General features: G+C 43.6%; 4 protein-coding genes across 8 annotated transcripts; 2 read left to right on the top strand and 2 right to left on the bottom strand.

Annotated features, from left to right (window-relative positions):
- The first annotated feature begins 208 nt into the window (after nucleotides 1-208).
- Nucleotides 209-9,985, top strand: LOC125552042 (Ypt/Rab-GAP domain of gyp1p superfamily protein). 4 transcript variants are annotated; one of them, XM_048715493.2, is made up of 18 exons: nucleotides 209-557; nucleotides 1,252-1,321; nucleotides 1,410-2,429; nucleotides 2,516-2,695; nucleotides 2,793-2,906; nucleotides 3,758-3,816; nucleotides 3,933-3,999; nucleotides 4,082-4,133; nucleotides 4,344-4,436; nucleotides 4,696-4,779; nucleotides 4,894-5,303; nucleotides 6,832-6,893; nucleotides 7,502-7,571; nucleotides 8,198-8,278; nucleotides 8,385-8,486; nucleotides 8,607-8,737; nucleotides 9,045-9,153; nucleotides 9,376-9,985. In XM_048715493.2, the coding sequence occupies exons 1-18, from the start codon at nucleotides 517-519 to the stop codon at nucleotides 9,409-9,411; spliced, it is 2,781 nt and encodes a 926-aa protein (XP_048571450.1). In that variant the 5' UTR covers nucleotides 209-516; the 3' UTR covers nucleotides 9,412-9,985. The 4 variants fall into 4 exon arrangements, 3 of the variants coding, with proteins under 3 accessions (XP_048571450.1, XP_048571451.1, XP_087374700.1); XM_048715494.2 differs by lacking the exon at nucleotides 209-557 and adding an exon at nucleotides 656-1,086; XM_087518574.1 differs by lacking the exon at nucleotides 209-557 and having other exon boundaries at nucleotides 1,132-1,321.
- A 167-nt stretch (nucleotides 9,986-10,152) lies between these two features.
- On the bottom strand, nucleotides 10,153-14,504 carry CDL1 (Protein kinase superfamily protein). Its single transcript, XM_048715497.2, has 5 exons — nucleotides 14,160-14,504; nucleotides 12,233-12,423; nucleotides 11,765-11,951; nucleotides 11,259-11,650; nucleotides 10,153-10,817 (listed from the first exon to the last, which is right to left on the bottom strand). The coding sequence occupies exons 1-5, from the start codon at nucleotides 14,284-14,286 to the stop codon at nucleotides 10,566-10,568; spliced, it is 1,149 nt and encodes a 382-aa protein (XP_048571454.1). The 5' UTR covers nucleotides 14,287-14,504; the 3' UTR covers nucleotides 10,153-10,565.
- A 147-nt stretch (nucleotides 14,505-14,651) lies between these two features.
- ELP6 (elongator protein 6) lies at nucleotides 14,652-16,887 on the top strand. The gene is made up of 5 exons (XM_048715499.2): nucleotides 14,652-14,975; nucleotides 15,646-15,712; nucleotides 15,795-16,003; nucleotides 16,089-16,235; nucleotides 16,407-16,887. Exons 1-5 carry the CDS (start codon nucleotides 14,766-14,768, stop codon nucleotides 16,530-16,532), a joined length of 759 nt encoding a protein of 252 aa, XP_048571456.1. The 5' UTR covers nucleotides 14,652-14,765; the 3' UTR covers nucleotides 16,533-16,887.
- Nucleotides 16,888-17,443: 556 nt separating this feature from the next.
- On the bottom strand, nucleotides 17,444-23,308 carry PRR7 (pseudo-response regulator 7). Of its 2 annotated transcripts, none has more exons than XM_048715495.2 (9): nucleotides 23,105-23,308; nucleotides 22,161-22,578; nucleotides 20,647-20,808; nucleotides 20,394-20,527; nucleotides 20,075-20,257; nucleotides 19,517-19,697; nucleotides 19,027-19,435; nucleotides 18,165-18,945; nucleotides 17,444-17,749 (listed from the first exon to the last, which is right to left on the bottom strand). In XM_048715495.2, exons 2-9 carry the CDS (start codon nucleotides 22,474-22,476, stop codon nucleotides 17,639-17,641), a joined length of 2,277 nt encoding a protein of 758 aa, XP_048571452.1. In that variant the 5' UTR covers nucleotides 22,477-22,578; nucleotides 23,105-23,308; the 3' UTR covers nucleotides 17,444-17,638. The 2 variants fall into 2 exon arrangements, with proteins under 2 accessions (XP_048571452.1, XP_087374701.1); XM_087518575.1 differs by lacking the exon at nucleotides 23,105-23,308 and adding an exon at nucleotides 21,546-21,962 and having other exon boundaries at nucleotides 22,161-22,299.
- Between the last annotated feature and the right edge of the window lie 1,752 nt (nucleotides 23,309-25,060).

Here is a 25,060-nt window from a genome sequence, read left to right as displayed (position 1 = left end):
TACTCCTAGATGCTTTGAGATGATCCGATTCCCCTCGCTGCCTGCTGCCTGGGACCACGTCCGGTCCTCTCTTCACCGAACCGGCAAACGGACGAGGTCAAACTTGGCCTGCCATGGCACGAGGGGAGCACAGAGAGGGCGACACCACCACATAATTAAGTGCGCACTACGCGATCCTCCCCTTTTAATTTAGTTTCAATCAAAGATACATACACAGTCCAGTGCACAACACCAACCAATGAACCACGCACCCTGAATGATGGCGCGATTGATCAGCGGAGAAGCTTGTGTTGGACTACAGAAAAAGCCTCTCCTTTTCTCGTTCACGAAATCTCCATCATTCAAAATCCGGGTCAAACCCAGCCGGATTTAATCATCCTGATCCCCTCCTCGTCCTCCCTCGCGGCGCGGGAGCTGCTTAGTACGAGTCAAACTGAGACCACGACGACGGACAGCTGCGCCCCGACGACCGGCCACGGCCACGGCGCGCGCCGCCGCCGGGCCGCCCGCGCCACCATGGGCGCCACGCCCTTCGACTTCGATTTCGACCACAAGAGGTGAGTCAGTGCCGCCAGCAGCAAATCAACCAAGCAACGGAGCCATGCACCGTCCACCAACCAGAGGGAACCGATGGCGCCCGCCCGCCCGCCCGCTCCGCCGACATCGTCGTGCCGCGCGCCACGTGCTCCGGAGCTCCCGCCTCCACGCAAAACGAGTTTTTTTCCCCCTTCCATTCCCACGATCTGCGGTGAATCCATCTTCTTCTATTTTCCCCTCCCTCTCTGCCTCGCGTCCGGGCATCGGGGGGCGTGGAGGGGGTGCAATTAACGGGCGGGCTCGCGCGCGGCTCCCCTCCCATCTCACCGCGATCCCGTCGCCGTTCGTGATTCTTCGCCCCCCACCCCGCCCACGACCTCCTCACCTCAATTTGATTTTTTTTCCCTCGCATTGCTTCCCATGTGCGCGGATCTCGGGGCGCGGCCGGCCTAGGGTTTATGGCTTTGGTCAATCCATGGCGTGCGCTGCCCAGGTCGCCCTGTCGCTTCTTCTTTAATGCGCGTTGATCCCCATGGACGCCGAGTACCGGTAAAGCCCATAAATGCCAGCCCTCATTTCCATTTCTTTGCCTTTTCCCTCTCCTCGTCGTCTTTTCTAGATTTGGTCCGGGTCAGGATTGGTGTTGGGGGTAATGCGGTGGCCGGAGTTGTCGTCTCTGGGCATTGTGGCTGATGTTGTTGAGGTTTGGCGCAGGGACGCTTATGGATTCGCGGTGCGGCCGCAGCATCTGCAGCGTTTCCGCGAGTATGCCAAGATTTACAAGGTAATTTGTCAGACTGCAAATGTTCTCTTCCTTTCTCTTGTTTATTTACTGATGGAAACTTCTCATCTTTCTGTGGGTTGGTCGCTAGGAAGAGGAAGATGAGAGAACACATCGATGGAAGGACTTCTTGGACAGATTGGCTGAATCTGCGGATTTGCCCAGCACACCCAGCATTCATGCCGCTGCTGCGGGGGATGCTGAAAGTGCAGAAAAGAGCGTCAAAGAAGAGCACCATGAAGCCGAAAACACAGATACTGACAAAAATTTGGAATATTTGAAGGAAGCTGACGGCAACGAGGAACTCAGAGAAGTAAATGGCGAGCCAGGAGATATTAAGGGTGTCACTAGCAACTTGGAAACCCCAAAAGAGGACAGCAGTAGCAGAGGGGCGGATTGTGATGATGAAGAAGAAGAAGGTGAAGCCGAAGAGAGGAACATCAAAATAGAATGCGTAGATGAAGTTGGTGAGAATGATGAATCCATAGAAGCTAAAGGCAAGCCAGAGGATTTCGAAGATGTCACCGGCAACTCAGAAAAACTGAAAGAGGAGAGTACTGCAGACTGTGTAACGCTGAACAAAGCCTCGGAAAAATTGAAGGAAATAAATGAATGCTCTGAAGAAATAAAAGTTATAAATGGGGGCTCTGAAGAATTTAAAGATCAAAATGGAGGGTTGAAAGAACTGGGAGAAGTGAAAAATGACAACTTCAAAAGGTTTGAAGAGATCCCCTTTGATAAGGGGTTGTTGGATGAATTGGAGCCTATAAAAGTCGAGTCCTGGCGGCGGGTGAGGGCATCACTCAGCATCATTGAGAAAATGATGAGCTCTCGGGTCATCAAAAGAAATGATACTGCAAATGCCATATCTGGAAAGGTTGCAACACAGCTTGCGTCAATTGAAGAAGACAGGGCAGTAGAAGAAACTCATGAAGGGAATTCAGCAGAGGAGTCACATGATGCAGAGAAGGCAGATCGGTCACAGGACGGGGCACCTGGTGATCCAACGAGTGTTACATTGGAGGGAGACAATGGAGGGTCTTATTTTCCTTGGAGGGAGGAACTGGAGAGCTTGGTTCGTGGAGGTGTGCCAATCGCTCTTAGAGGAGAGGTGCAGCTGCAACCAGAATTGCACCTTGCTTTTCTGTCGTCTATGAGATATACCTTTACAATTACATTTGGTTTGTTTCCTTGCAGATGTGGCAAGCATTTGTGGGTGTTGGCGCTCGGAAAATCACTGGGTATTACAACAAATTGCTAGATGAAAGGACAGATGTATTGGATGAAAAGGACCTTAAGGACCAAGTGGTGAATGAACAGAAAAGTTCACCAAAAAAGGATTCCAAGCCTGAGAAGTGGAAAGGGCAGATAGAGAAGGTTGTTCACTAACAGTTCAAACTAAGTGGAAGTGTGCCCTTGGTTAACAAGTTCTAGTGTTTCTAAACACTTGATTTTTTTTCTGTTATCATTACAGGATTTGCCTCGAACATTTCCAGGACACCCTGCATTAGATGAGGACGGGAGAAATGCCTTGAGGCGGTTATTAACAGCATACGCAAGGCATAATCCATCTGTTGGATACTGCCAGGTGATTTGCTCATTGAAGATTTTTGGATTTTGACCTTCCTTTTTGTAACCTACAACTGTAAATATTTTTTGTAACCCTTTTTAAGTGAACTATGAAAGAACGCCATTTTTCAAAGGTTAGTTCTAGCTAAGAATTTGTTGCCATCTTATAGTCGATGACATTTCAAAAATTTAAATAAAAATAGAAGAGATTTATAATCTATCATCCACTGTCTACTTTGAAATTAGGAACTTTACAATCAGTTCTGATGAACAAATTTTGATCTTCTCAACCGTAATAAGTAATATACATGGTTGAGATCAATGAGGCCTATCCTTAATTTCATATATGCAATTTCATCATTTTCTAGCTTTACGAGGTCAGGAAAGTTTTCACATGTTCAATTCACTACTTAGGCTACATTTATCTTGCTTTCCACATACCCTGCATCGGTTTTAGAAACATCTGTACTTTATATATTTAAGGGGAAAGTCTAATAGTATGAATCTAGCCCATTTGCAACCATCCATGAGTTTGTACGCCTAGACATCTTAAAAAATCTAAAAAACAATCATGGTAGTGTAGAAAAATACTATCATGTGTGTAGTGCAAGGAAACAAAAGATATGAACATCGCTTTGTTATATAACTTATTATCTCTTGCTTTGTTTGTACAGTATGCATAACATTATACTTTGTCATGATTTTTCTACATGTGCCTAAATTAGTGTTATGATTTTATTTATTTATTTGCATCGTGTGCAGACCTGTGAAGGGGTTTGTATGAGCCTATGTTCCTAAAATCTGCTTTGTACTTTTAATTTGAGATAACGATGGTAGTATTTTATCTTACATCTTTGGTTTTTCTTGTAGGCCATGAACTTTTTTGCCGGGCTATTTTTATTGTTCATGCCTGAAGAGAATGCATTCTGGTAGGACTGTGCCTTTTCTTTTGAAAGCTACATCTGATGAATGATAATTTTATGGTTCAAGATCGTAAGCTAGCTCCAGTTCTACAATTTCTTTTTCTTTTTTTTTTGTATTTTAGGGCTCTGGTGGGGGTCGTTGATGAGTACTTTGAGGGTTACTACACTGAGGAAATGATTGAATCACAGGTACTTCTGATTTTTTGACGATTTATTCATGCATGTTTTGTATGCCACGAACAGTTGTATAATGTTGCTGCTTCATTCACAGGTTGACCAACTTGTTCTTGAGGACGTTGTACGAGAAAGGTTCCCAAAATTGGGTCTGTATTCCAGTGATATTACTGATACCTATGTATTTTTACATTCACAGTATTACTAAAAAAATGATGCATGTGGATATGACTCACATTCAGTTGAAATCAGGAGCTGACATAGCTTAGATTTGTCTGAAGGCACAATGATTTATTTCCTTGAGAGCGTTTGATGGTGGTTATCACTTTGCACTCACATTGGTTGCAACTCTCTTTCAGCCAAACATACAGATATCTTGGGAGTTCAGGTGACATGGGTGACTGGACCATGGTTTCTTTCAATTTTCATCAACATGCTTCCATGGGAAAGTGGTCAGGTTTTATACAATATCTTTGTGCTTTCATGAAGATATGACAATATACAATTACGAACATTTTTCTCTAGCTTGCTCCTGTAATATTTGATTATTTAGAGCCCCTTAAATTACTTAGCATCTCAAGAAAATTTGTTAGGATATTGAAAAAAACCACACTAGTTTTTTTATGTGTTACATAATCCTTATATTTGTATATATGTTCGAACAGATTAATGATTTAACTATACCTGATTGGAACTTTTCCTGTCTTTTAGTTCTTCGTGTTTGGGATGTGATCCTTTTTGAAGGAAATCGTACAATGTTGTTCCGGACAACCCTTGCTTTGCTGGACTTATATGGTACTAGTTATCTGTTTTTGGATTAATCTGAAAATGTTACTATGTCCTATTGTTTGTTCATTTGACTAAACTTTGATGTCTACCCAACACTATATCTTTTATGTTAACTTTTAGGGCCTGCCTTGGTGACCACAAAGGATGCTGGAGATGCAATTACGTTACTGCAGTCTCTTGCTGGCTCTACCTTTGACAGCAGCCAACTTGTATTGACAGCTTGTATGGGTTTTCAGTCAGTCAAAGAAATGGGATTGCAAGAGCTAAGAGAAAAGCACAGGCCAGAGATTATAGCGGCTATGGAGGAAAGATCAAAAGACCGTAAATCCTGGAAAGATAAGAAGGGGTTAGCAACTAAATTATATAGCTTTAAACATGACCCCTCATCTGTGTGCCCACAAGTTGATTCCAAGGAAGGGGCAGATGGTTTGCAAGTGAATGGGGACTCTGGGTCAACAAACCTGGGGAGCTACCTTACTGGTTCAGCATTAGAAAATGAGTTGGATGAGGGCATTGATCTTCAAGATCAGGTAAAAAAGATCCTCTTCTACTGATTTCCATTTTTTCCTGTATGAGATGGTTGTTTCCCTAAAAGAATGTAATGAAGATGCGTGTATTATATGCATCCAAGTTTATTTGTCACTTTGATGGTTAAATTTTGGTGATTCGTAACAGTTCTCTGTGATGATCTTTTTGTATAATTTAATGGTTCTTTTTTCAACAACAACAACAAAGCCTTTAGTCCCAAACAAGTTGGGGTAGGTAGGTTAGAGCTGAAACCCATAAGGTCTAGAAACCAACTCATGGTTCTGGCACGTGGATAGCTAACTTCCACGCACCCCTGTCCATGGCTAGTTCTTTAGTGATATTCCAGTCCTTCAGATCTCTCTTTACGGACTCCTCCCATGTCAAGTTTGGTCTACCCCGACCTCTCTTGACATTATCAGCACGCTTTAGCCGTCCGCTATGCACTGGAGCTTCTGGAGGCTGCGCTGAATATGCCCAAACCATCTCAGACGATGTTGGACAAGTTTCTCTTCAATCGGGGCTACCCCAACTCTATCCCGTATATCATCATTTCAGACCTGATCCTTCCTTGTGTGGACACACATCCATCTCAACATGCACATCTCGGTTACACCTAACTGCTGAACATATCGTCTTTTAGCTGGCTAACACTCAGCGTCATACAACATTGTGGGTCGAATCGCCGGCCTATAGAACCTGCCTTTTAGCTTTTGTAGCACTCTCTTGTCAGTTGTCACAGTGAACGCCAAAAGCTTCGCGCCACTTATCCATCTGGTTTTGATTCGATGGCTCACATCTTCATCGATATCACCATCCTTCTGCAGCATTGACCCCAAATATTGAAAGGTATCCTTCTGAGGTACCACCTGCCCATCAAGGCTAACCTCCTCCTCGTGCTTAGTAGTACTGAAACCGCACCTCATGTACTCAGCTTTAGTTCTATTAAGCCTAAAACCTTTTGATTTCAAGGTTTGTCTCGATAGCTCTAACTTCCTATTAGCCCCCGTCCGACTATCATCGACTAGCACCACATCATCCGCAAAGAGCATACACCATGGTATATCTCCTTATATCCCTTGTGACCTCATCCATCACCAAAGCAAAAAGATAAGGGCTCAAAGCTGACCCTGCAGTCATATTTTAATCGGGAAGTAATCAGTGTCGCCATCACTTGTTCAAACATTTGTCACAACATTATCATACATGTCCTTGCTGAGGGTAATGTACTTTGTTGGGACTTTGTGTTTGTCCAAGGCCCACCACATGACATTCTGCGGTATCTTATCGTAAACCTTCTCCAAGCCAATGGACACTATACGCAATTCTATCCTTTGCTCCCTGTATCTCTCCATAAGTTGTCGTACCAAGAAAATGGCTTCCATGGTCGACCTCCCAGGCATGAAACCAAACTGATTTTTGGCCACGCTTGATGGTTCTTTTTCTGTATAATTTAGCTTTCGTTGAGCTTAATAATCTGATTTCTTTTGCCAATCTGGAATTTTGAATACACGTTGCATTGCTTTCACACAGGTAACATGGCTAAAGGTTGAGCTGTGCAAACTGCTTGAGGAGAAAAGATCAGCTGAACTCAGGTTCATGTTACTTCTGTTCTGGTTCTGATTTCATTTGTTCCCTTAAGACTTGTAATATGTGCTCACTTTAAGGCAGCATCAGTATAAATTTCATTTTCCTGTTATGCTACGATGCTGGTATAAGTTCTTCAGTTAAATATAAGGAAAAATGCATGTCCTTTCAATGTTCTGAGTGATAGTTAAAACAAAAGTACCTTTTGGTATTCAACATATATTAAAAATAGCAAACAAAAAGAACTTTTTGGTTTGAATAACAAATTGTCTACTGGCTCTGTTCATACATCCGAGTTTAGCTACAGTATTCAGGGGAAAAGGTATTATTCAAAGGGACACTGTGCTCCCTATCTCCTTCACGTCTTCATGATAAGTCAGAAGATATTTACTTTGTGTGACCAAATTTCTTGAAACCTGTTCGTCGGTTTCACTATAAAAGTCTTATCTAAATCTGCATCTGGAATTGGTATTAATCCTTAAATTCGTGTATATTCTCATCTTGTTTGTGATTGTAAGTTGGGCCATATGGCTTAATTTTGTACTGTAACATTTTGCTTACTTGGCCTCTCAACACATGTCCATAAAGCTTGGCTTATATTTCTTGATAATCACAGGGCCGAGGAGTTAGAAACTGCTTTAATGGAGATGGTCACGCAAGACAATAGACGTACGCTGAGTGCTACGGTAATGATGTTATCTGACTAACTTCTTTCCATAGGACAGCACAAATTTATGGCAGTTCAAACTCCCCGTCCTTTTTTGGGTTAAAAAGATCCTATGTTTGGATTTTTTCCTAAACATGCATCAAAATTCATGTCTTCCGTATTAGAAGAGGCACTGAGATAGTGAGATGGTGTGGGTCTTACAGCCAAAGCAACAAAAAATGTGAAGAGCAATAAACTGAAAGGCTAAGGGCTAAAGCCAGAACAAAACAAGGCAAAAACACACCAAAAAGGGAAAGAGCTGTACAGCTGATCAAACGTCAGGCCGCCGTGTGTGCAGTGGCAGCTGACGCAGCTCTTTCCCTCCAGTGAGCATCTATAGCTTGGCTTCGACGATGATTTCCTCAACCAGCATGGCAACATTAGGATTAGCAGAGTCAAAGACACTGTGATTTTGCAATTCCTGAGTTGCCACATGGTCAGCAAAATCAGAGAGCACGCGCCTTGTACTTTATGTCTGTATTTGTTTCTAAATAAAGAGTCACTTTAAGATTATCACAGTAATGATGTACTTTAAGTCCTTTGGTCCCTTTTCCCTTCTTTCTTAAATTTTGATCTATATGTTCTTGACTTAGAGAAGATTCTCAGGTTGAGAACTTGGAGGCAGAGGTATCTGAATTCCGAAGAACTTTCGAAGATAAGCAAGAACAAGAAAAGGCAATGCTTGAGGTGCTGTTTTAGTGCCTTGGCTTTAGATTGCATAACACTCTCAACTTTGAAGTATTTTGTTCTGTCTTCTTGCTTAAAAAGTACACACATTTACTTGCCCATGCAGATTTTGTTAAGAATGGAGCAGGAGCAGAAAGTGACAGAAGATGCCCGCATAGCTGCTGAGCGAGATGCTGCTGAACAAAAATATGCTGCTCATTTGATCCAGGTTAACCTTGGAGCCGCTTTTTAAAGCTGTTTTCTGGAAGTGCTGTTTTTCCTTCTACTTGTACAACTTATACTGTCGGGGAAGGTGAGATGCATAAGGTTTCATACCTTGTATATGCAGGAGAAGTATGAAGCAGTTTTGATAGCGCTTTCACAAATGGAGAAGAGAGCTGTGATGGCAGAAACTATGTTGGAAGCTACAAAGCAGTACCAGGCCGGGCAGGTTAAAGCCGTCCAAACGTTCGCCCCAAAGTATGTTTTGGTTACTTAGCTGAAATCTTTCACCCTCCTAGTATTACCTAGTATTATTGCTGTGCTCTTTTCGAAATACAGTTGTGAACTTTTACACTGGGCAACGAGCACGACTAATTTGCTTTTCAGCTCATTGTATGTATCTTAATAGCTTGTGCTTTAGTTGGTTTCTTTTGTTTTCTCATTGTCGCGTTCTCTGTCAGCAGATATTGTGGTTATTGCTGATATTTCTCACTGATTTTTAATATTTAATTCTGCAAGTCTATGTTCACATGGTAACATTTCATTTTACTGGATTCTTTTGTAGGTCACCGCATGCAGACCTTGGGAAGATAAATCAAGAACCAAATCAAGATACACCTAACAAGAAAGTGGGCTTACTTTCTAGGGGGCTTGGATGGCTAGAAAAGAGCAAGGTACGTCGTAAAATGTGCAGTGCCCTAGGATACAATAGTTTGTTTATCTATACAGAAGGACCAACCTCTCTATGTAATCCTTGGAGAAAAGGAGAAGCAGTTAGATCAATATATTCACATAGCATTTTGAAATCATGACAATCCCAATGGTTCTTCTAGCTAGAAAGATGATAAAAAACCAAGGTGCTGTTGGTTCATTAATTTTCGAATTACTTTTATCAGGGAAAGTCGAATCCCACTGAAACGAATGAAGGCTAAACTCCTGTGGAATCAGGTAGAAAATCGTCGGTGCCAGCAAGGATCTTGATATCCATGAGTGATTGGGTTGCCCGATCGCCAGAAGAATCCATAGAAACCAGCTATTTTTTGTTGGCAGGAAGAATCAACTTATGTTTCCCATGAAGTTTTGCTGAAATTGTACTTTGTATCATATTGGGTTCAATGGTCAGATGGAGTTATGTTGGTAGGTCTCTCTTTGCAAGGCATCCATGTAAACTTTCTTCTCCGATTAGTTTCATTAAGATTGTCAATATTTAGTGTTACGGTTAGGAGAAAGAAAAAATACACACGAAACCCCCTGTGTTGTTAGGTTAGTTTGTGAGGATGTCATAGGGTTATACTGGGGAAGAGCATGTTTTGTTTCTCTTGTTGAAAGAGTTTTGCAAAAGCACTGTAAAGGAAATGATGTTCCAGTGTCTTATTTGTTCTTTCGATGCGCAACATATTCTTGTCATATGTTGCTTAGTGTAAAAGACAAAGTATCTGTTGATTATTGCCAGGAATGATCATTCACTATTTAGTAAAATATGGCATCTATATTTGTGTTTGTTTACATTTTGTGACCTGTCATGCCCATAGCATTCAGTCGCAGGACATGCAACTGCCTGGTACAAGAGTCAGGAACAGTTGGATAATAATCACCTGAAAAATGGCAGATAAAATAGGAGTAAACACTACATAGTGAAAAATATGCAATGACCTAGATTTTTGTGTTAGAAATGAAAAAAAGGAAGAGATTGAACCAAAATTTGTGGAGCACAACCTCAACAAAACCATCAACACTTTTAGGTACGGGCTGAAGAGCACATGTACATCAGCAACATGTCAACAAGAGGAGGAAGCGAAGATTAAGCGTCATGGAGATATCTTCAACTACTATGAAGCTATGTTCCCAAAACCACATATGACAAACCTCAGGCCCTTAACAAGGGACACATGGATATTTGCACCTACTCTACTCTATCTATTTAGCTTCTACAAACAAAACTTCCCCCCTCCAGCAATTCGGCCATATCGGAATGGGGAGTAGAGCCTATTCTTGATCACGATATCATCATCATCATATCAAAGCCACAAACACTACATTGCTTTGCACTGGTGTCCCCATGACTATGATATACTACTAGTTCCTCTTATATATCTTCCCCGGGTTGGTGAACTTGAGCTGCTGACTGCTGGTGGGCTGGTCGCCGCGTTCTTCTGGACTTTGAGATGTGAGCAAGAGCGGCAGCTACGTCTGTAATCTGAGGTCTCTGGCTGGCTGTTGTATTCAGGCACATTCGAGCAACGGAAAGGACTTGGTACAATGATGTCATGCTGTACTGATTGCCAAGTGCTGGATCTGCCAACATTGCAAAATCCCTCCGGTTGATCAAAGGGGTGGCCTGAAATTATACACCAACAAGAGTCGCAACAATTAATCTTCATCGTAGAAAGGGAAACTCGTTTTACTTTTTAGACAAGGGTTCTTAAGATGTACATTAAAGGGGCAAACAAAAACTATATATGTTTCTGTCTAGTGTATGCCAAACTTATTGTGGCTTCCATATGAGGAATTATGGAGAAATGCCAAGAAGAATATTATCTCAGCAATGGCAAGACCAAATGTAATAAAAGAAGATAACAAATCTATAGTAATCAAATGGTTAAAAACTACTAATAAACTTATGATGCTTCTGCCAGTTTTCAGAAGCAAATAGAAATCAGAACTCACCAAAGATATACCAGGTAAACACAATATTGTCCTTGGTACAGCCATTATAGCATTGGGGGGAAGCAAGGAGTAGTTCTATAAAAGAAAAAAAAACGCAGGAAATGATGCTTACCCATTCAGCAAGGCTACGCTCAGCTTTGATTCGACTCTGATCTAAAGCCTTTCTTCCTGTGATTACCTCCAGTATGACAACACCAAAGCTGTAAACATCTGACTTGATAGTCAACTGACCGCTCTCAAGATACTCCGGCGCACAATACCCAGGTGTACCCATCACTCTAGTTGAAACATGAGTATCGTCGCCAGTCGGACCTAGCTTTGCCAAGCCAAAGTCGGCCAGCTTTGGATGATATTCCTCACCAAGCAAAATATTCGCACACTTCACGTCACGGTTTATGATAGGAGGGTTGCAGTTAACATGCAAATGCTTCAGGCCTTGAGCTGCCCCAGCAAGTATATTTATCCTTGTATTCCAGTCAAGAGGCTTCTTATTAGGGGGAAGATCTGGGAAGATAAAAAACAAAACCGAATTCTGGTTAAAAAAGCTTCTGATTATTCTTCAAACAATATAAATATATATATATATATATATATATATATAGTAGTTTAGTAACATACCAAAAATATGAGTTTCCAATGAACCCAGAGGCATGTATTCATAGACTAAAAGCCTCTGATCATCATCAGTGCAGAAGCCAACAAGCTTGACGAGATTCGGGTGATGCATCCTGCTCAACACCATAACTTCTGTGCAGAACTCTCTGTTCCCTTGCAATCCATTGGGGTTGAGAATCTTTATAGCAACCTGTTGCAGCAACATACAAGCGAATCATATAGTACACCATATCCTCTCACAAGCCTCACTTTTCATAACAAAACAACCTCAGTAAACCATAGCACAGAACGTCGACAACATTAAAAAATACGAAACAAAATGCTACCGCGATCCATTCTTGAACTCACATCAGTTTAACTTCTCATCACATTGTCGTTCATGTGACTAACAATTTAGCAAGAAAAAATCTTTTGTGTTTAATACATCTGTAATTCCAATTATTGAACTGCCCATAGAACACATGAACTCACCTCGTTGCCGTCCAGCACACCTTTATAAACCTTTCCGAACCCACCCTCTCCTAGAAAGTGATCTCGTGGGAAGCCCAATGTCGCCGCATTCAGCTCCTCGTAGGTGAAAGATAGGCGATTGGTATGCAGACCAGGGCTTGAGATGAACTTAGTGCGCACGGCCCCCTGACTGGCCTCTAATCTTGACATCTCTGCAGAAACAAAATAGATGCACCACCATTGTAGTTGTCAGCTATCACATGAAAAAGCCTAAACACTTCCATTATCCAAAACAACACCCGTTTATGTGGGAAATTATGAATCAGCAAAAAGGAACCGAACAATTCCAATTAGTATACAAGAACAAAAAGGTTTATTGTAAACAGAAAAGTCAAAATGACAGAAATAACACAATTCTTTACTCAACAATATCCATGTTGAAGCAATCATGCCATCTAATTATTTGTTTTTGAGTAAAGTATAGATGCATGGGGTTACCCAGTAATACACTAGGAACACATAGATGTATACAGTTGTACCTCATTAATAAGCACAATAAACAGGGGCAGCTATAAACAACATGTAACCTGTTTCATTTGGCATATCGTACTGCACATATTCAAAATTTTATTTTGGTGTCTCACTTAAGTTTTCATCTATATCACCGAAATACAGGTTTGGCCAACACACCAATCCAACCATAGCAAGAAAAAGGGACAGAAATTTGACCGGGAACATGTATTATGTATACATCACACATAGCATCGCGATCGGGACACAGTGGTCCCCCCTCGTAATAACATTAATTTACTTCCTAAATAAAAATTTCCAGAATCAGAGAACATTTACTCACTAGCTAGTAAAATAATGTGCAGTTTCAATACCCAGAACAACACTTTCTGTTCTAGGAGGTTAGTTGGACGTTTGCACTGTTTTGGTCGGCGCCACCGCCACCGCCACGGTGATTGTGTAGGTTTTGGGCCACTTTGGTTATCTTCTTCTAAATATAGAAGAAGACTACGGATGTTCAAAAAAATATAGAAGACCTCAAGACTGTGCTTGACGTGTATTTTATAGAAAGAAGAAGAACCCCTAGGACCACAAGTTCATGGCGAAATTAATTACTCAATCGGTTGAAAATATACTGTATACCGCCAGTATATCTTGTCCTGCACACAGACCAATGAGATACTAAATGACTAGTAGAATGCCCCTAATTATTATCCTGATTTATTAAAATTAACTATATTCGATGTACTACATATTTTTCATGGTACATTAGCGAACAAGATCTCTCCATGCCCTGCAAACTTGAAAGTTGAAACAGTGGGAGTAGCCGATTGGTAAAAAAGTGAATTGAAGTGTCCAAAGATGCAGCAATTTCTTGATAGTATATCCAAAGATGTGCACATGCAAAGCAGAAAGAAAGGAACGCGTGAATCTTGTGCGGTTTCAGGGCCGAGAATCACACTTTCTTGGCGGAATCAATTACTTAATCGCGAAGAAATGGACTTGCACGAAATCCTAATTCCCAAGAATGCAACGACTCGAACGATTGCGCGTAGAATACCCAAAAATCACGAGGAAGCATTGCGGCATCCCAAATTCTGGGAACGAAGACGGGCACGGCCGCCCATGGCATGGCACTATTCCGCACACATTTCACGAACCAGACATCAAGGGAAGAAGCGCCAAAGAAACCACGGGATCAGCCGCGCAAGAACCCTCGCTCATAGACCACCGACGTCAGAAACGAACCAAGAATCCGATCAACCGCACGATGCCAAGAGACTACGTCGAGCGGCGGGGCCAAACTAGCAGGCCGCCGCGGCGAAGACACGGCCAAGAACCGGCGCCGCACCGGCGTCATGGGAGAAGAAGGAGGAGGAGAAGAATTCCCGCACCGCAAAGGAAGAGGAGGAAGAAGGAAGAAGCCGCGCGCACGTACCAGCTGATGGCGAGGGCGTGGGCGACGGCGAGGCGGCCGGCGCGATCTGGGACGGCTTCTCGGCGGGCTCCTTCCTCCTGTCCCCCGCCGCGGCGCCCTTCTTCTGCGACGAGGTGCAGCACCCCATGGCCGTCCGCCTCGTCGGAATGCAGTGGTGGATGGAGGGAGGGAGTGAGGGATGGTGGAAGGGAAGTGCGCAGCGCAGGGTTTGAGAGCCGGAGGTTGGAACGGACGACAAGCGCAGGAAGAATGTGGGGGAGAAACGGACGAGACGAGACGACTCCGTCCTCCCTTTTGTCCACGACTCCGAGTAAGGACGGAAGGGATGCGCGCACTGTCCTCAGGTGCCGTCTGCTGCCTCCGCCACGCCACGCCACGCCCGCCCCGCGTGACCGTTTTGCTTCCGTGGACACGCACGCGCACTCTCCGCTACGGGGGCGCGCCTTCGGACCTACGTTACGTACTTCCTCCAAGTACGCCTTCCTTTGGACTCTTCTTTTTCTCTCTTTGGTCTCTGTGAGTTCGCTCAGGCACGTCCTTCCTTGCGCCGCCTTCGCCGCCGCAGTCTGTTGGTCGCGGTTTCCGGGGGGGCTGGGCGAGGCGGAGATGGAGGAGTACGGCGGGGGGGACCTGCTGGGCGAGGCCATGTGCGCCGGCGCGCGGGTGGTGGTGGTGGAGGACTGCGTGGAGGCGCCCGCCGCCTTCGTCCTCCACCTCCTCCTCAAGCGCGCGCTCGCCGCGGGCGGTGGCGGTGGCGCGGCGCTCCTCGCCCTCGCGCACCCCTTCTCGCACTACGACCGCATCCTCCGCAAGATGGTAAGCGCCCCGGCCGCTCACCCGCATTTCCCCGAGCACTTCCCGTGCTTGCTACCACCCTTACCATAACCTAACCACGGTCTCTGTCTCACACACACTTGTTACTTGGTGAGTACTGCAGAGCTGTACCATGTCTTAGTTGAGAAATTATGTAAGCATGCGCTTACTTGCATCGATTGATCGGCTCGATGGGGCCAAAATCAAAGTGTATTGAGCTGTAAATAAATGGGTGATAGCCCATCAGAAAATTTGACAAGGTGATCTGGGTATAGAATCTACTCGTAGATAAATTCCTGCTCTAATCTGAATGTGGAACGGAAGTTGCTGTCGTAAATCAAACTCCGTTGCCGAGCATCATCCATCATAGCAGTGAACCATTGGGTTTAAGCATAAAGCTTGATGTCAGAACTGTATAGTTGTGTTGCCAGGAAGCCAGTACTGAGTGAACTGGCAGCAATAGCTCGATGTCTGTGACACTTCGGTATTTCAACAACTAGCTCATCCAGAACCAGAAGGTTTAGCAAGTTTGCACAAGTTAAATCTAACTTTGATTGCTGCACTGGAGGCTGGACTGACCATTCAGCAAACGTGTATTTTTTGATTTCTACCAGTATTGTGGCCTAGTTTAAATGTTGGACGGCTTATGATTTCGTCTCCTGAAATTTTCCAGGGCTGTAACTTATCCATGCATAGGAAGAGTGAGAGGCTTCATTTCTTTGACTTGCAGGCGTTCCCAGGCAAGCAATCTTTGAGTACCTTGTTTCTCCAAATGCTGCATCATTGTTAACAAGTCGCTGATTTGCATGCTTCTTTACTCAGGTGGAACAAGGGGAGGTGCCATTGCTGATAGCTTAGCTCAGCTGTATAGTGCTGTTCAGAGAGTGGTGGAGACATACAGGGCTGGGGAAAATGCAGGTCGGCTCACGGTTATGATAGATGATGTTTCACTCTTGGAAGTTGCTGCCAATGGTTCTGCAGATGATGTCTTGGACTTCTTGCATTATTGTGTGACACTTACGTCTGAGATGGTAAAACTGAATCTGCCAATCACTGCCAGTACTCTTTCTTCAGAGCATATTCACATTTTTTTACACCTTGCTTGTGTCTTGGCAGAATTGCTTGCTTGTGGTTCTTATTCATGAGGATATTTATTCAAGCGAGGATGGTGTGGGACTTCTGGCACATCTGCGCTATATTGCGGATCTTGTGATTAAAGCAGCACCTCTGAGCACTGGTTTAGCCGCTGATGTTCATGGACAGGTCGGTTCTTGATCACCACTCTGCATACTTTCGGTTCTTGGTTTGATTTTTTGAGCCACTATATATAGCTGTGAATTTACTCCAGCGAACATTGGTCTTATTGTGAATGATGGCACTTGGCACCGTCCATTTTATTTACAGTTGACAAGCGTTTCATTCTTTTGTCAACAGCTGTCAGTGGTAAACAAAGGAATGCTCATCGAGCAGAGGCCGGCGAAAGGGCAGAAAGTTTGGAACTTCCATTTTAAGGTGAAGGAAAACGGCGCAGACTTCTTCTACCCAGGGAGCAGACATTAGAACTTTGGCCACAGTAAAACTGCACAGCAGATATCACTTCAGTGATGCCAGTTGATGCGTCGCTCGTTATGTTGAAGTTGCCCTGTTTTAAGGAATATCATGGAAAGGAAAGTAGCATTGCCTGGTTCAGGACTCGCATCGTTGCATCTCTTTTTGCCTTTTTTTAGGAAGTTTGTGTTGCCTTTATTCATTGGAAAAGGGGGTGTACACAACATTGTAAGCCTGTGATATGGAGTATTCGAGCAGACGCTAGGGGAACTGCAATGCCAAAACATCAGTACTCCCTTTGTAAAGTTGTGATCTAAAAGGTCTCATATTACTCCCTCCGTAAAGAAATATATGATCGTTTAAATCATTATATTAGTGATTTAAACAAGCTTAGGCCTCCTTTGGTTTGGAGGAATTTCATAGGAATTCTAGAGGATAGAATTTTTATAGGATTTTTTCCTTTAGAGCCCTTTGGTTCATAGGAATGGATTCCTATTCCTACATAGGATTGGTTCCTATCCTCCACATTTCATAGGAAAATAAAAATGAGCCTAGACTCAATGGAAAAATTCCTTTGGTGTCAACCAAATGACATCTTGTTTCCTATTCCTACTCATAGGATTTGAGATACATGTCATCTCATTTCCTACAAGATTCCTATTCCTACGATAATCCTATCCTATGAACCAAAAGAGGCCTTATATTTCTCTACAGAGGGAGTAGAAGTGAAGTGCAACCTTTTGACTTTAGAACACCACCTTGTCAGTTATATCAGCTTGGTCAAGGTTGAATGATTTAACATGCATTATGTATATAGATAGATATGAGTGACAACTTGGCTACTGGCTTGCTCCTTCTTAAGACTCTTCTTGAGTAAGACTAAGCATATCTATCTCTCCAAGAGAACTGAAGATCGCAAACAATAACGAGGGGTAACATGCATGGTGCTTACTACGACGGACGGCCACATAGATTAGATATTACAAATTTTCATCTGGAGTCAGCCGGCCAGGGACAATAATCATACGGGTGGGTCTTTATTTGTTGAGCACTCTAATGTGAGAGTCAATAACCTATGTACGTATGTAGTAACATTCGCTACAGAAGGGAGGGTCGTGTCATCTGTCTGCTGCTTGGCCTGCGTCATCTTCTTGTCCAGACTGTCGGACGAATTGCCCACGGACACGTGGCCGCTGCTCGGCAAGTCTCTTCCTGCTTTGGTACCGCACCTGAAAATAGCCAAGCAGATGAGGCCGTCAATACAAACCATCAGAAACGTCCAATGCATCAGCAGATAAAATCGCACTCCCCAAGGCACTATCAATTGCATTTCCTACGCCTATGCTGCTACGCTATTCCGTTTGCTGGCCTGCCATTACATTTTTGGAAGCAACATAAAGCTCATGTTTCTCTCTCGCTCTTTCTCTTTTTGTTTTGTTTTGACAAAATTAAGCGTTTCTCTCTTTCAGAAGTAAGAAGTTAATATTCATCATCGTCATGACATAAATAACCGAGTAGGTTCTAGTTTGCGTCCAACTACTTGGAAAACATTCCTGGTCATTCATACTATACTAAATCAAACTGAAAGGGGCCTAATTTTTGAAGTCCCTGCTTTAGAAAGCATGTAGCTGAAAATAGATTTACCTTTTTCCCGAAGTTCCTCTCTTTCCGCTTCTGCCTGAATTTGTTCACTGCAGCTTCTCGTTGGCTGAGCTGATTCTGACATACCATGTCATTGCCACTACCGCTCGGCCCGCTCCCACTACCGTTGCCACCGCCAGCCTCAGTTTTGTCCATGGTACCACTGTCCAGGTTTGGCCTTGCAATATTGGGAGCGGAGCTACTTCCGTTTTGCGTATTGCTTCCATTATTGCTGCCTGAGACGCTCCCGTTCACACCATAGTTGGCAGCATGACCTTCCAGGGGTAAATCAGACGCATTGGATGAACCACACCGGGCGTTTGATGCACGGTCAATTAATGTCTGTTGCTGTGCCATAACATGGCGGTAATAGTGTGCATGATGGTGATGCTGCACAGAGCTTTGCTGTGCCTCACTTGAGTGGCCCACTTTCACTGCATTGGCAATTTCTTCAGCAGCTTTGTCCTTGCGTGCTGCGTCAGCTGGTGACACTCGGTGCTGCATCGGATGGAATGCTGAAGTCTGCTGGTTTGATTTAACAAGTGATGGTGACATAACTCTCTCCCTGTCTGTACAAGGCTTTGCGATGGCATTCTTGGTACTGGAGCCCATGTCATTGTTGTTGCTACTGCCATTTGAGCCCTGCTTTATTTGAGCAGCATCTGAATTTGACTCCATCTTGCAGGTGGAGTTCGTTTTCACAGCCTCTGAGCTGTTATCTTGAGGTGAACAGCTTCCCCGAAATGTTGCCCCACCTTGATCGGAAGCCATGGGAGTATGGTACCTTGCAAAATAAAGGACAGTTAGTACGCAACTTATTACTGTGTTCATAACTTAGTAACTATAGTGATGTTATGCTTTGCACCTGGTGAATGCTGAGATGTTTGATCTTTTCAGAATACTTCGTTCATCATGGATTTCAGTTCCACATCTAGTTGTTTCCGATATCTTCAGACCCAGCTCTTGGGATGGCATGTTGATGGGAGAATCGTTTTTCATTTCATTCCCGTTTGGCATCTTGGAGGAGCAGTCAGGTGCATCAGTGATTCTAGCAGCCTGTTTCGATTCTGTGTTTCTGGCTATTGAACTAATCAAATCAGCAGTTTGACTAGTTGGTTTGTCGATGACTATTTTGTTTACTGACTTGTTTTGACATGTGAGATTCTCATGCTGTTTTTCTGTTGGATTAACAGACATCTCATTTGGAGAAGATTGATACCCAAGACTTGAATTTCTAGGAGCGCCTATTTCTAAGTATTTCCCCATGGAGTCATCTGCATAAGAAGTGGCAGTTGGTTGACAGACAGTAAAAGGTGTATTTACTTTGTACAAAGGATACTGTTAGCATAAGATACCATTATTTTCTTTTTGATTATTGATGTTCCTTTTATTTGCAGTCGGCAACCACCTATTGCTGCCTATCTCTGATCTGGGGTGAATTACTTGCGCACAAGTACTATCAGGTGAATCTGCTAGATGATCAGAAGACACAAGTTGTGGGCTATCAATCTCCACAGCACGCTTCGTCCATGAACTCTGCATTTTAATATAGATCGGTGGCATGAGAATAGATTTCCAGAAGAGATTTCTTAAAAAACATTAGCACAAACGCTATCATTTTGTTACTCAGTTCTAAGGGTGGACTCAGGGTGAGACGTTAAAAGGTCTAAAATGCCCACGGTGAATCGGTCTAGGATCTGATCTGGGGTGAATTACTAGGAAGTACAAAGTATGTGCACGAAAAACTTGTACTTAACACATAGCTTTTCAACCAGCAGAGGTATTAATCCTATTAATTTTGGAAGAGTCAAACATTTGTTCTGAGTAGTATTCAACTAATACCCTTTATATTACATCTATCGCAATCTTCTGATGAGTAAGGAGTACCTTCCAATTTTAAGTAACCGACGTACCTGAGTGCCACTGCCATTATCACTGCCATCCCTAGCATTGGGCCCAACACTAAAGTCGTCATCAGCATCATCATCGTCATCGTCATCATCATCATGACTGCCGCCACTGTTGTTCTCATATTCATCACCAGCCTTCGGCTTGGAACATTTTTGTGTATGGATGCCACTTTCACTTCCACTGGACTAGATTCAGAAAAAGGCAAATTCCAGAGTGATAATCAGAGAAGATAAATAGGTAGGTCAAAGAAACTATGCCCTCGTGACTTTTGGGCTTGGTTTTCCGACATGAAATAAGCTAGACCAACAACAAGCAACTTACACTGTGGCATCGCCTCCATATATGCTGCCAAAGGGTCTTAAGTTCATTCTTCCGTATCGGCTTCACTAAGAAGTCAACTGCTCCCTTTGATAGACACCTAAAGACTGTACTCATCGAGTCATTCTTAGACATCACTGCACGGAAACAACATAAGCTTTAGAAGCTAAGAATATTTAAACTAAAAAATTAACAAGGACCAAAATAAGCGTATTAATCTGTTGGAGCAATATGGTTGAGCAGGAAAGCTACTTACTGATCACAGGAATGCCCTTGCAAATACTGTGACTCGTGATCTTACTGAGTAGACCAATTCCAGATAGACAAGGCATGGCGACCTCAGTTAATACAAGGTCAATACGGTTTTGCACATCTTCAAGATATTGCCATGCATGCAATCCATTCTCAGCAGCGATAACTACAAAGGAAAGATATGCATTTTACAATCAATGGACTGACGTAATTGAAACAGTTTCAAAGAAAAGCAATATTGATTTAGCTTTCACCTTTGAATATAAAAGGAAAGGCATAATTCTAATAGGAGATAACATAATGTACTGAACAAATTAACAAACACATCAAACATACAATTTACATTAGGAAGATCCATGACACTTGAATAAAGTTTGTATTTACCCAATATGGGTGTGGCTAGGTCTCACTCGACTAAGACTTAACCAAGTTTCAGTCAAGTGACATACTCCCTCCGTTCCTAAATATAAGTCCTTTTAGAGATTCCAATACGGCTACATATGGAGCAAAATGGGTGAATCTACACTCTAAAATATGTCTACATAGGAAGAAAAAGACTTATATTTAGAAACGGAGGTAGTAGTATATAGGAAGAAAAAGGAATAAACTAAAAAGAAATTTTTTGCACAGATCTCCATGCAAGATCAAACGAATATAGCATCGACTGAGATATAACCAAGTCTCAGTCGACTGAGACCTAGCAAAACCGTTACCCAATTTAGTGCAAGAAACTACTCAAAGATAACTAGGCTCAAGTTTGCAAAGTTCCTAGCTTCAGCTAGCTCGTGAGAGTGGGGATAAGTAAGGCCTTGTAAAATCACTTCAGTTGCACTGATTTCAATTAGCAGCAAGACCAAATGTAAGTTGGCTATTTGATTTTTCTTTCTCGGTGTTGGTGCTCACCTTGGCATCTTTTTAACAAAGTTCCTGGCCATTTATAGATTCATCCATGTTAACAGTTAACAAAACTATGCTGACTGATCAAGATTGACCATGCCCATCAACTGATGCACCAAGACAGGAGCATTCACCATCAGGCACCTTCTTCCACTGAAGTAAAACTAATAGCCACATCAACTAATTGCTGACTGGGGAATTGAATGAAGATCTCATATTCTAAATACAGGTCGGCATCATGGTGTCTTTAGCTATGATCAATTAGGATGTGCCATCAAAATCATTGCTCTTATTTTAGCATGCGCGATGCACTCTTTTTCACAACAAGCAATTTCAGTTCCCCCTTTTCCACAGTAAGCAATTCCAGTATCCCCTTGTTCTTTTTTTTTTGGAAAAGGAGGATAACCTCCAGCCTCAGTATCCCTGTATAAATGTTGTGATAGATGTATGGTCGCACTATCAGTTCAAAATCAACTCGAAGTGAAATCTAAAACCGAAAGAGAGAGAACAAAATACAACAACATGAACACTCTGGCCTCTAACAGACCTACAAACTACAAAAGATCAAAATCGAATTTAATAATTTACTTGAAACTAGAGTTTAAATTTGCAGGGCATTACCTTCATAGCCACACTTACGGAGCAGAGCACGGACAACATGTCGGGTACAGTCATCGTTCTCCACCAGCAAGACCCTTAGTGTCTCCACCGGCAGGAACTTCTCCCAGCGGATGACCCGGCCTTGCTGCTGCTTGTGCTCGTCCAAGCCTGGTGGCGCACTGTGCGTGCTGGGCCAGTCCTCTTCCTTGCTGCCGCCCCTCCATTCCTTGTCCTCGTTTGCCTTGAGGGCATGGCCATTCTCTAAGGCGCCGTTTCCAGTTCCCCTAATATCACTGGTGGAAGGTCCGTCCGCGCCAGCTTGACCGGCGCTCACCATCAGCTGGATCCGTGGCGTTTGCAACTAGAGACGGTTGACAAACGACGGAGCATGCCCTATGCTGGGTTCAGATATGGGCATGCTGCATCCAACTAGTGGAATCTGCAACAAGCACGCATGGATCAAGGTCGAATCTATCACGAGCATGAGAAATGCTTCGAATTATGGGCAGTTCGTCGGCAATTGACACGCACACCGTACGAAATTGGTAAGGGTCGGCGCGCGATGCCAATGTTTGGAGAACGGATTTATCGTACAAAATTGGTACTTACTAGTTACTATAGCAAAGATGAGCGCAATTTAGAGATTATAGGAGCTTAAAAGACTGAGGAAATAGTCTTGGTGATGAGATGAAATTAGACTGCATCAGCAGTACTCGAGCTTTCAACAGGACCAGACAGGTAAACCAAGCGTCAAACTCCCACCGCGACTCAACCCCGACGAGGCATCTCTGAAAAAGCGCCTCACGGCGCTCCACCTGTGCCGGATTCCGGCGGCGGGCGGCCGAGATCCACCGGATTCGGAGGTCGTGAAACCCCCGCCCCAAAATCAGCTAAAGCGAACCCCCAAAAAGGTGGGCAGAGACGAGCGCTCGCGTTGCCAGAGGGAAGGGCGAGAGGGCGCGCACCGTGGGGGGTCGAGGCGCGGGCGGTGGCGGCATGGGCGTGGGCGCGCGAGCTTTGACCCGCGCGTGGAAGTAGCCGTGGATGTTTCCCACGACGCGGCGGGGTGTTACGAGGACCACCGGCCGAGAGGTAAAACTGAGCCTGGGCTCTGTCTGGGGGGAGAGGAGAAGTGGTGGTGCTGAAGGAAGGAGGGGGAGAGGAGAGGGGGGAAATAGATAACGGGGTGACCCTGACGTGGAGCAAGTGGAGACGGGGAGGGCCGGAGGGAGCGGGTGGGCCCCGCGACCCGCCGGGATCCGACGAAATCTAAAGCCGCGCGCTCCATCGGCCCGTCAGATCCGCCCCGGGGAGCCCCGACACGTGGAGCGTGGCGTGGGGCTCCGCCGCGGCCGGGGCGCTGCCGGGTGGGCCCGGGCGACGCACTTCGGTAGGTGCGGGTTGGCGGCTACTGTAGTTGACAGTGGGCTCGCGAGGTGCGCCGCAGGAAAGATCGTCACGGCGTAGCTTTGTCACGTCTTCACGGCGTTTAGGCACGGCTGGTTTTGTTTTTTCTTTTTGTGGTAAGGAAAGGGATGGGATTGGAGGCTGGAGAGTGATCTGTGGACTAGAGTACGGTTTTACCTTTTCTGGCTTCGTTTTTTTTGGCTCAAAACAGGAACGCTTCGTCTCATCCACACGTTTTGAGACCTCATCCAATCGCCTTTTTTTTATACATAAAAAAACATGTTTTCCTTGTTTCTAAAATAAGCTATTTCTTAATCAATCTGAGCCGCACACTTTTGAGCTTGCTTTTCTATTACCCGTCGGTTTTAAAATAAGTGTCGTGGTTTCAGTTTAAATCTTTTGACTATAACCACTAGACTTGTTTTGGGACGGAGACTTAGTTTACGGTTATTTAGTTGTGTTGTGCTAAGTTTCATTTATAGAAAATTGTTAATCTATAAGTAGTGATTCCCTCGTAGAAACAATCTATAAGTAGTGACCTCATACGCCTTTAACATATTTATATTTTTTATTGTTTCATTATATTATATTACCAATCTTGTATATTTTATATTATTTTCGGGAATTAACCTATTAACCTAGTGCCTAGTGTGAGTTGTTGTTTTCTACTTGTTTTTAACTTTACAGAAAATCCATATCAAACGAAGTCCAAACACGACGAAACATTTAAGATATTTTTGGAACATAAGAAACCCTGGAAGTTTCAAGGGAGTCCAGAAGAGAAACATTGAGACGGCAAGACAACAGGGTGCCCTGTTATCCTACGGGCTGCTCGTGGCTCCATATGACCTAATTCCAGTGTTATAAATTCTCAAATATTGGAAAACCCCTAGAAGCACCAACGAAACAACTTTTCCGCTGTCACAAATCTTTGTTCTTCCGCGATCCCATCTGGAGGTCTTTTCCGGTACTCTACTGGAGGGGAAATCGATCACGGAGGGCTTCTACATCAACTTTACTGCACCTCCGATAATGTGTGAGTAGTTCCCACAGGACCTATGGGTCCATAGTGATTATCTAGATCTCTCTCTATATATATCTCTATCTCTCTCTCTGATCTTCAATGCAATGTTCTCCTCGGAGTTCTATTCGATGCAATCTTCTTTTGCGGTGCGTTTGTTGCGATTCGATGAATTGTGAGTTTATGATCAAATTATTCATTGAAAATAATTGGGTCTTTTTTAAACTTTATTATGTGTAATTGTTATAGCTTTGCATTTCTCTCCGATCCATCCGTTTGGTTTGGCCAACTAGATTGATTTATCTTCAGGGGGAGAGGTGCTTTCTAATAAGTTCAATCTTGCGGTGTCCTCACTCTATGGCAGGAGGGGTAACAAGGCACGTATTTGTATTGTTGCTACTAAGGGGAAAACGACAGGGTTTAATCATATTGCTTGGTTTTATTCTGTATACATTATGTCATCATACTTCATGCATTACTCTGTTTGTCATGA

Source organism: Triticum urartu, chromosome 4A (genome assembly GCF_056163025.1).
Source record: "Triticum urartu cultivar PI428250 chromosome 4A, HENAU_Tu73, whole genome shotgun sequence".
NCBI classification, from domain to species: domain Eukaryota; kingdom Viridiplantae; phylum Streptophyta; class Magnoliopsida; order Poales; family Poaceae; genus Triticum; species Triticum urartu.
This window is presented reverse-complemented; position numbering and strand designations above follow the sequence as displayed.

Bases quoted from the DNA above. Each gene is read 5' to 3' on its own strand.
- ELP6 (XM_048715499.2), top strand. From the start codon at position 14,766: ATGGAGGAGTACGGCGGGGGGGACCTGCTGGGCGAGGCCATGTGCGCC. The intron at 15,713-15,794 runs GCAAGCAATCTT...TTCTTTACTCAG, and splicing joins TGACTTGCAGGCGTTCCCAG to GTGGAACAAGGGGAGGTGCC. The intron at 16,004-16,088 runs GTAAAACTGAAT...GTGTCTTGGCAG, and splicing joins TGACACTTACGTCTGAGATG to AATTGCTTGCTTGTGGTTCT.
- PRR7 (XM_048715495.2), bottom strand. From the start codon at position 22,476: ATGGTGAGCGCCGGTCAAGCTGGCGCGGACGGACCTTCCACCAGTGAT. The intron at 20,809-22,160 runs GTAATGCCCTGC...TTTCCTTTGTAG, and splicing joins CCGTAAGTGTGGCTATGAAG to TTATCGCTGCTGAGAATGGA. The intron at 20,528-20,646 runs GTAAGTAGCTTT...GTTTCCGTGCAG, and splicing joins CAAGGGCATTCCTGTGATCA to TGATGTCTAAGAATGACTCG.
- CDL1 (XM_048715497.2), bottom strand. From the start codon at position 14,286: ATGGGGTGCTGCACCTCGTCGCAGAAGAAGGGCGCCGCGGCGGGGGAC. The intron at 11,651-11,764 runs GTATGTTACTAA...TTATCTTCCCAG, and splicing joins ATTGGAAACTCATATTTTTG to ATCTTCCCCCTAATAAGAAG. The intron at 10,818-11,258 runs GTAAGCATCATT...GTATAATTTCAG, and splicing joins AGCGTAGCCTTGCTGAATGG to GCCACCCCTTTGATCAACCG.
- LOC125552042 (XM_087518574.1), top strand. From the start codon at position 1,190: ATGCGGTGGCCGGAGTTGTCGTCTCTGGGCATTGTGGCTGATGTTGTT. The intron at 2,696-2,792 runs GTTGTTCACTAA...TTATCATTACAG, and splicing joins GGAAAGGGCAGATAGAGAAG to GATTTGCCTCGAACATTTCC. The intron at 2,907-3,757 runs GTGATTTGCTCA...TTTTTCTTGTAG, and splicing joins CATCTGTTGGATACTGCCAG to GCCATGAACTTTTTTGCCGG.